Source organism: Salmo salar, chromosome ssa12, assembly GCF_905237065.1.
Source record: "Salmo salar chromosome ssa12, Ssal_v3.1, whole genome shotgun sequence".
NCBI classification, from domain to species: Eukaryota; Metazoa; Chordata; class Actinopteri; order Salmoniformes; family Salmonidae; genus Salmo; species Salmo salar.
In genome coordinates, this window is record NC_059453.1 from 90,801,659 (window position 1) to 90,812,099 (window position 10,441).

General features: G+C 44.1%; 2 protein-coding genes across 2 annotated transcripts in view; both read right to left on the bottom strand.

The window, feature by feature from the left end:
* The window catches only part of shmt2 (serine hydroxymethyltransferase 2 (mitochondrial)), a 34,888-nt gene extending 33,913 nt beyond the window's left edge, over nt 1-975 (bottom strand). The window contains exon 1 of the mRNA XM_045691910.1: nt 814-975. Coding sequence (XP_045547866.1) covers nt 814-846 — 33 coding nt within the window. The 5' untranslated portion in view covers nt 847-975. The remainder of the gene's footprint in view (nt 1-813) is intronic.
* Nucleotides 976-2,572: 1,597 nt separating this feature from the next.
* Nucleotides 2,573-10,441, bottom strand: part of LOC106566119 (neurexophilin-4-like) — an 85,239-nt gene continuing 77,370 nt past the window's right edge. The window contains exon 2 of the mRNA XM_014133970.2: nt 2,573-4,514. Coding sequence (XP_013989445.1) covers nt 3,636-4,514 — 879 coding nt within the window. The 3' untranslated portion in view covers nt 2,573-3,635. The remainder of the gene's footprint in view (nt 4,515-10,441) is intronic.

The following is a 10,441-nucleotide window of genomic DNA, read 5'->3' on the forward strand; positions in this document are numbered from 1 at the left end:
TTTTAAAATGTTAAAAAATAAATACATTTAAAAAATCTTAAAATAAGAAATATTTTCTTTCAAGTCCAAAACTAGACGAATGTAGCTTGAAAAGTAACAGTATAATTTGTGTTTGAGATTAAACTCCCCAGTTTAACTGTAACCATGGAAGCCTAAGTGTATACATTGGACGAGTTTGCTATCCATATCGTGTAACTACGCTAAGGGTTAATTAACTATATTACAGAGCTACTTACATTAGAGGGGTAATCACTCAAGGTTACAGTTAGTTCCTAATGTCATACCAAACACTTGGGAAACTGGCCCCAGTGGTGCAGAGATGTGCGAGGTAAACGTGGGAGGGAGACTTACCAAACACATGTTGGGACCATCTCATTTTCCTATGATCAAAAACCATGGCAACACATTTCAACGTGTGTACACAACCATTAACAGACAACATTGTGTGTGTGTGTGTGTGTGGTCTCTCCAGGAGTAAAGCCTAGCTAACTACAGTAGTTAGCCAGCCAGTCAAGTCAGATAACATTAACGTGGGTGGGTAATTAGCTTAGCTAACTAGCTAACTAGCTGTCCGTGCACCATACCAATCCAGCTAGTTTAGCTTTTGGCAACCTAATTTGCCACACTGTTCAGTAGCCTTTAAGCTAACCAGATAGCTAGCTAGTATAATGATATACAGCTGCAAACGTGGCTGCCTTAGCTAGCCACCTGCCTGGCCATGCATGCTATTCTGCTGTAATTTGATATGAAGCGAGCCAGCTAGCGAGATCTATCGTTGAGTAACGTTGACTAAATCAATAAGTACTCACTCACCCGTGTAATTTGCCTCAACGTAAATGACAGCATATTTGTACGATTTCAAAAGGCCAGCAACGTTCAATCTAACCACCTCACTCTGTGAGAGGGTCACGTTAAGAAAGGCTGTTTTGAAGTTGATCAGTCAGTGGAAGAGGCGGATGCTTTGCGTTTTTTACATCGCCGACAGGGTGTCTGGGATTTGTAGTTTTTATGCATTACACAAGAGTGACGTAATTTTTTCACATGTGTTATCAGCCGTGAACGTTACAGAATCCTATGAAATATAAAAGTATTAAATGTGTGAAAATGATCAGTTAAATAATCTATAACAAGAGCAGCTTTTCTCCCTTCTATTGGATGGTGTGTCATTTGTGTTATGTGATTATTTTGTCAAATATTGCATGATTATGATCCTTCTGTCTGTAAAACATGTTGCACTGAAATATCAATACATAGGCTACATCAGACATGCATACTTCCTGCCTTACTTAATATCTACATCCAAGGGCTCCTTCATCCATTGTAGACTATGTTTGCTTACCTTGCTTGTTACAATTTTTCAAAAACAAATATGGTCAGCAAATACAACATGGCACTATAGACTGAAGGGCTGGCGATATTGTTTGTCTAGTCAGGTTCACTTCAGTCCTTAGGACCTGGACACAGGCTGTTCACCTTGGCTATGTGGATATGTACAGAGGACGCAATATCAACACACTGTCCTCGCTACGAAAGATAGTGTTGCATTACCTGTGTACTTTTTTACTTGGCTGATTTATTATTGAACACACACACAGACACACAGACACACACACACACACACACACACACACACACACACACACACACACACACACACACACACACACACACACACACACACACACACACACACACAGACAGACACACACACAAAGGGTTTGTGACAGCGATAGACAGAGGGTGGGGGAGTGAGAGAGAGAGAGAGAGAGAGAGAGAGAGAGAGAGAGAGAGCGAGAGAGAGAGAAAGAGAGAGAGAGACAGAGAGAGAGAGAGAGAGAAAGAGAGAGAGACAAAGACAAAGTCACAGGAGTCAAGGAGATGTATCATAGAGTGGATCATAACATGGATATCCTTCTCAAACACAACAGTGAGTATGTGATAAAGAGGTGGTCTCCTGGTACGTGGAACTACATCAATCTCTGTATCCTGAACCGCTCCAGAAGATACATGGGTGTGTGTGTGTGTGTGTGTGTGTGTGTGTGTGAGTGTGTGTGTGTGTGTGTGTGTGTGTGTGTGTGTGTGTGTGTGTGTGTGTGTGTGTGTGTGTGTCTGTGTGTGTGTGTGTGTGTGTGTGTGTCCTGAGCGGATCCAGAAGATACATGGGTAGTAGAGCTCCGGGACTTTCATTCCATCTGAACGTCATTGATCAATAACATAATAGGATATAGAGTACAATCCAAGTAAGCACTCGGACTGGGTTATCTAATGAACATCTGCAGACTACAATCTAGCCTGGGCAATTTCCCTGAATGTGAATGTACCAAGAGAGCGAGAGAGAGAGAGAGAGAGAGAGAGAGAGAGAGAGAGAGAGAGAGAGCCAACATTGATACATAGTATATGAATAGAGGTATAGGAATGGTTGGAAAGAAAGAAAGAAATTAAGAAAGAAAGAAGAAAGACAGACTGAATGTGAATGAGGAAAATCATGATGTCAAACTAAAGATTCCTTTAAGATTCATTTATTTTGTTCTATTTCTCTCCTAATGTAAAATTAAACCATTCATACATTCTCCAAAAAGGTATCCATGATCTTTATTTCTTTGGACATACATGTACAATATTCTGATTGGACAGAAACATCCTGTAGAATAGTTATGTTTTGATATTACCCAGCTGAATAAATTCCTGATCAGATATTATCATTTGATGAATATTTATTTCCTTATATAATGCCTCATACAATGCTCTTGCCTAATACAATAATGCTCCTGCCTCATACAATGCTTCTGCCTCATACAACACTCTTGCCTCATATAATGCCTAATAAATGTGTTAAGTGAATGTAAAATTTAATAGGATGTGAAAAGAAATCCCAGTACGGTATACAATATCGTATTGTATCCATATAACTCCAGGACTTCGTAATCATGATCTTGTATCCAGGATTCGAAAAGTAAGACTGAAACCATGAAAATCTTCTAGAACCTATAATGCCATACAAAGACTGGTCTCTTGTGACAGACTGTTGCGCACATTAAATTTGGTTCCGGGTTCCAAGGTTCTGGGTTCCGAGATTACACAAGGACAGCATGAGACATTTATATCACCAGGGAGAATATGAAGTCATCAACTTAAACGTCCATACTTCCAAGCTTGTTTTGATGTTTTAAATTCGATTTCTCCAACAGACAAAAATGAATTAACACTGATAATAACCAATTTCTAAGAGCTGTATAGATTTTTTTTTACATTATTTACATTCAAATCAAAGACAAATAACACAAATGTTTTTACGTAAATCGTTTGAAAAAATCTGCCATATTTATATAATCTATGATGTTGACAACCAGTACTTCATTTGAATAATATCCACAATCCAACGGGAGGTTGAGAGCAGAAAAAAAGACTACCCCGTCGTCATCGGTCCTGACATTGTGCATGTTCGAGATCGACTACAACACATTGCAGTCGGACTGCGCAGGATCACTGATCTACAAATCACCTTGCATAATAACTACACATTCTCTGCTCAAGCGAGAGATCAAGATTAGTGATTCTGCGTTTGGCCCTTTGCTTAAACAGATCCCCTCAAAACACGCTCAAGACTTTCTCCTCTCCATCTCCTCGCTCCTCTCTTATCCAAGGTAAGGGTGTTCGCTCTGGAAGTTGTAGTCCGGACACACTTTTTGAACCAGCTTATAATCGATGCTAAAGAAGGAGATGAAGATACAGATGACTTTGAAAGGTTTGGCGCAGAGCCAGGCGGCGTGGGACTGAGTGTGCTCTGAGAAGCAGGTCTGAGACGGGTCGTAGAGGCAGGGCTTGGGCTTCTTGGAGCGGTTAGTCTTCTCGTACTCCACCCGGCAGTTGAAGGTCTTTACCTCCTTGGGGTCGAAGGTGGACTGGTGCGGGGTCTGTTGTTGAGTGATCTGGGTGTGAAGCTCAGGGTGGAGTTGGGCGTGGAGGCCCGGTTGGTGGTGCTGGAGAACCTCGAACTCCACTACTTTAGTTGGAGGGACGATACTCACAGAGACGTTACCGAGACTGGACGAGTTGTGGCGGAAGTAGACGGTGAACGTGCCGTTGATGTGGTCCACGATCTTCCCAGTGACCAAGAGGCTGAACTTCATGGTTTTCACGTTGAAGTAGAAATCTCCCCAGCCAAAGATCTTCTTGGTCTTCTGGGCCGTCTTCAGTGAGGGTTTGCGTTTGTTACGATAGCCTGTCTGGTCCAGGAGAAGAGACTGATTCTTGGCCCAGTCGTACGGGTTGAGGAAGCTATAGGTGGGACTTTTCAGAGGGGGCTTCATTGGCGGGTTGCCGACCCCGTCCATGCCTGTGGAGAAGATGCGGGAGGTTGTTTGGTAGGGGGGTTTAACTCCCCCTGCGGTCCCTCCTCCGGTGCCTACGGCTCTACCTCCTATGCTATACGGTAGGGTCTTCATCACAGAGCCTGCTGGACCCAGGTCTAGTCCCGGGTAGTTCTTCGCCACCTGCTTCTCCAGTCCCTGCACCTGTGGAGAGAGAGTCAGAGAGAGGGAGAGAGAAAGAGAGAGGGTAGAGAGTGGGGGGATAAAGAGAGAGCAAAAGTGAGTTTGTGTCAAGGAGATTCAGATTCAAGGTTTTAACGGACAGTATTAATTATCATTCTCATTTCATAGTATGTACAGGTAACTGCCAATGCACCTTGGCATAGATTCTAGAAGTGTCTGGAATTCTGTTGGAGGGAAGCGACACACACACACACACACACACACACACACACACACACACACACACACACACACACACACACACACACACACACACACACACACACACACACACACACACACACACACATGGTAGCAAAAATAATGGGCACCTGGGCATTTTTATACATGACCCTAAGCATGATGGGATGTTATTTGCTTAATTAACTCAGGAACTGCACCTCTGTGGAAGCACCTGCTTTCAATATACTTTGTATCCCTCATTTACTCAAGAGTTTCCTTTATTTTGGCAGTTACCTGTAGGTTGCCAGATGACTTCGATGGCTTTTCTTTATCCCTTGATTCAAGACACAAAACATATATATATTTTTTTAATGAACTTTGTTTGTGAATTGTTTTACACAGTAAAGTCGATTTTACATGTGAATGTAATGGACGGGAGCTTTGGTTTGTTCGGACAGGTGACACGACTTTAATCCACAAACTATGAAGTGGTTATTCACAACAGGTGATTGACTAGAAATCTTCTCTTGTTCTCCCTTCATGTCTTATCAATCACGTCACTGCCACACGCACACTGCCACACGCACGCACGCACACAGACACACACACACACACACACACACACACACACACACACACACACACACACACACACACACACACACACACACACACACGCACACACACACGCACGCACGCACACAGACACACACACACAGACACACACACACACACACACAGAAAGATATCAGTTTGTCTCTGTGAATGGTTTGTCCTCTGACAAATCAATTGTAAATTTCGGTGTTCCTCAAGGTTCCGTTTTAGGACCACTATTGTTTTCACTATATATTTTACCTCTTGGGGATGTCATTCGAAAACATAATGTTAAATTTCACTGCTATGCGGACGACACACAGCTGTACATTTCAATGAAACATGGTGAAGCCCCAAAATTGCCCTCGCTAGAAGCCTGTGTTTCAGACATAAAGAAGTGGATGGCTGCAAACTTTCTACTTTTAAACTCGGACAAAACAGAGATGCTTGTTCTAGGTCCCAAGAAACAAAGAGATCTTCTGTTGAATCTGACAATTAATCTGGATGGTTGTACAGTCGTCTCAAATAAAACTGTGAAGGACCTCGGCGTTACTCTGGACCCTGATCTCTCTTTTGAAGAACATATCAAGACTGTTTCAAGGACAGCTTTTTTCCATCTACGTAATATTACAAAAAACAGAAATTTTCTGTCCAAAATTGACGCAGAAAAATTAATCCATGCTTTTGTTACTTCTAGGCTGGACTACTGCAATGCTCTACTTTCCGGCTACCCGGATAAAGCACTAAATAAACTTCAGTTAGTGCTAAATACGGCTGCTAGAATCCTGACTAGAACCAACATTTTTTATCATATTCCTCCAGTGCTAGCCTTCCTACACTGGCTTCCTGTTAAGGCAAGGGCTGATTTCAAGGTTTTACTGCTAACCTACAAAGCATTACATGGGCTTGCTCCTACCTATCTTTCCGATTTGGTCCTGCCGTACATACCTACACGTACGCTACGGTCACAAGACGCAGGCCTCCTAATTGTCCCTAGAATTTCTAAGCAAACGGCTGGAGATAGGGCTTTCTCCTATAGAGCTCAATTTTTATGGAATGGTCTGCCTACCAATGTGAGAGACGCAGACTCAGTCTCAACCTTTAAGTCTTTACTGAAGACTTATCTCTTCAATAGGTCCTATGATTAAGTATAGTCTGGCCCAGGAGTGTGAAGGTGAACGGAAAGGCTGGAGCAACGAACCGCCCTTGCTGTCTCTGCCTTGCCGGTTCCCCTCTTTCCACTGGGATTCTCTGCCTCTAACCCTTTTACAGGGGCTGAGTCACTGGCCTACTGGTGTTCTTCCATGCCGTCCATGGGAGGGGTGCGTCACTTGAGTGGGTTGAGTCACTGACGTGGTCTTCCTGTCTGGGTTGGCGCCCCCCCCTTGGGTTGTGCCATGGCGGAGATCGTTGTGGGCTATACTCGGCCTTGTCTTAGGACGGTAAGTTGGTGGTTGGAGACATCCCTCTAGTGGTGTGGGGGCTGTGCTTTGGCAAAGTGGGTGGGGTTATATCCTGCCTGTTTGGCCCTGTCCGGGGTATCATCGGATGGGGCCACAGTGTCTTCTGATCCCTCCTGTCTCAGCCTCCAGTATTTATGCTGCAGTAGTTTATGTGTCGGGGGCTAGGGTCAGTCTGTTACATCTGGAGTATTTCTCTTGTCTTATCCGGTGTCCTGTGTGTATTTAAATATGCTCTCTCTAATTCTCTCTTTCTCTCTTTCTGTCTTTCTCTCGGAGGACCTGAGCCCTAGGACCATGCCTTAGGACTACCTGGTATGATGACTCCTTGCTGTCCCCAGTCCACCTGGCCGTGCTGCTGCTCCAGTTTCAACTGTTCTGCCTGCGGCTATGGAACCCTGACCTGTTCACCGGACGTGCTTGTTGCACCCTCGACAACTACTATGATTATTATTATTTGACCATGCTGGTCATTTATGAACATTTTAACATTTTAACATCTTGACCATGTTCTGTTATAATATCCACCCTGCACAGCCAGAAGAGGACTGGCCACCCCTCATAGCCTGGTTCCTCTCTAGGTTTCTTCCTAGGTTTTTGGCCTTTCTAGGGAGTTTTTCCTAGGGAGTTTTTCCTAGCCACCGTGCTTCTTTCACATGCTTTGCTTGCTGTTTGGGGTTTTAGGCTGGGTTTCTGTACAGCACTTTGAGAATATCAGCTGATGTACGAAGGGCTATATAAAAATAAATTTGATTTGATTTGATTTGAACAGCCCCCACACTGAGAACAGACCGGTTTGTGCCAAAACTCTCCTCATTTGCAATCAATCATTGAAGCCAATAACAACCTCATGTTGCTGTTTGTCTCTGACTACTGTACTCTAATCTCACGTTAAAGGCCCAGTGCAGTCAAAAACGTGATTTTCCTGTGTTTTATATATATTTACACACTATGAGGTTGGAATAATACTGTGAAATTCTGAAAATGAGAATAATAGAGTTTTGGTTTTCCAGGTGACATCCCAAGATGGTAAATTACTTAATAGACCAATAAGAAAGACTCTCAAGCCTCTCTGCCAATAACAGCACATTTTCAGTTTTCCCCTACCCACTCAGACAACTTCCAAACAGTCCTAGCAAAATTCCTGCTTCAACAATTACTCTTTGATTACAAGCAATTTTTTGTTTCTTTTTGACCATTTTAATTGAAAACAATCACAGGAAGGTAGTTAATTGTTACCCAGAAATTATTTGACGTTGAATTAAAATGGCTGCATTGGACATTTAATGTATACACTGACTGCATCACAAATGGCATCCTATCCCCTAGTAGTGCACTATTGTTGATCAGGGCCAATACTCTATGGAAGATACGGTGCTATTTGGACACAGACACTATTTGTGTTGTGCAGTGAGCAGCAGCTAATGCTACAGTACTCCAGTGGTACCCAACTTTTTCAGTTACTGTACCACCAACTGTAATTTTGCTCTGCTCAGAGTATTTTTAAATGTAACCTTTATGTAACTAGGCAAGTCAGTTAAGAACAAATTATTATTTACAATGACGGCCTACCGGGGAACAGTGGGTTAACTGCCTTGTTCAGGGTCAGAACGACAGATTTTTACCTTGTCAGGTCAGGGATTCGATCCAGCAACCTTTCGGTTACTGGCCCAACACTCTAAACACTAGGCTACCTGCTGCCCCCTCATGTGCATTTTACACTACTGGAAGTGTGTTGAGTGCTGGATGAAGACATATTTTGACGAATGGTTATTGATCTGATAATGTGTTGCTGGTAGATTTTTAACACGTGCTCGGATTCCCTGGGTGGTTCGCTGTGTGTGTGTGTGTGTGTGTGTGTGTGTGTGTGTGTGTGTGTGTGTGTGAGTGTGTGAGTGTGTGTGTGTGTGTGTGTGTGTGTGGTCCCCTAGGAGAGAGGAGACCAGTGAACTCACAGACGTCTAAATGAAAGTTAGTAAGGATGGGTTTGACTAAGAGATGACCGAGAAGGCTCGGCAGCTGTATACTGTAGGTAGGTCGGGTACAGTGCAATCACAGAGCATGTTGTTACAACAGACAGGCAGTATATATCATGTGCATACGTAGGTTTTAGGATCATTACAGTAATACTATGCAACGTATGTACATGTACAGTAAGACTTGCATGCAGAGACTAACCTACACTGACAGCCGTGTCAGCGGTGTTGTCAGGTGTCTTCAAAGTGAGGCCATCTGTCAGACTAACACAATTACACTGCATTATTAGGAATAATCATCGCAGGTCTCTCTGACAGCATGGTGTTATGCAGAGACACCATGGTGGTGTGTGTGTGTGTGTGGTGGTGTGTGTGTGTGTGTGTGTGTGTGTGTGTGTGTGTGTGTGTGTGTGTGTGTGTGTGTGTGTGTGTGTGTGTGTGTGTGTGTGTGTGTGTGTGATGATCATAGCACTATTATCATCACACCACCATGGAACCTGAACCCTACTACACCTAAAGAACACATTGGGTTTTAGGGGTCCCACACACACACACACACACACACACACACACACACACACACACACACACACACACACACACAGCAGCAGCTATGATATCCATTTTGATAAAGCTAACCTGGACAAGTCACTCCCATATCAGCAGCTGCAGCTGGATCGTGAAACAGAGTGGATGTGTGGAGCAGCGTGGAGCACCATAGCAACGCCTTGTATTTTACAGAGAATGCTGCAGCAGAAGCAAACTATTTTGTCCGTTACTCTTTGTCCGCTTGAGAGCAGAGTACCCCCTCTGAATCAGTGACGAGGAGTCATTCACTTTCATACTTTATATCTGGAGTCAGTCCAGGATATTCAGCCTTTACAAACACAAAGAGGTTGAAGCTACACCTGTCCATCAAAAGGGACTATTTAGAATCAAAGACACACACAGGGTAGAGGTTGGTGAGAGGTCGCTGAGAGGTCGCTGAGAGGTCACTGAGAGGTCGCTGAGAGGTCACTGAGAGGTCGCTGAGAGGTTGGTGAGAGGTCGGTGAGAGGTCCTTGAGAGGTCGTTGAGAGGTCGGTGAGAGGTCCTTGAGAGGCCGTTGAGAGGTCGGTGAGAGGTCCTTGAGAAGTCGCTGAGAGGTTGTTGTGAGGTCCTTGAGAGGTCGCTGAGAGGTCACTGAGAGGTCGCTGAGAGGTCACTGAGAGGTTGGTGAGAGGTCGCTGAGAGGTCGGTGAGAGGTTGGTGAGAGGTCACTGAGAGGTTGGTGAGAGGTCGGTGAGAGGTCCTTGAGAGGTCGCTGAGAGGTCACTGAGAGATTGGTGAGAGGTCCTTGAGAGGTCGCTGAGAGGTCACTGAGAGGTCACTGAGAGGTCCTTGAGAGGTCTGTGAGAGGTCCTTGAGAGGTCGCTGAGAGGTCCTTGAGAGGTCGCTGAGAGGTCGCTGAGAGGTCGGTGGGAGGTCGGTGGGAGGTCTGGAAAATCCAGAACAGTGGATGTACATAAAGCTAAATTAGCTGCATAAATACATACTGTATATAAAGTCATTTCACCGGTAAAAGACTTAAGTACCGAAGGCCTACACCTGAAAAGCTGAAAATGACATCCGTCCCACTGACTTCCTCAGGTAATAATCATAAAACAGAGTGAAGTAGTAGATGTAGCTTCACATCAACCCAATAATCACAAGACTG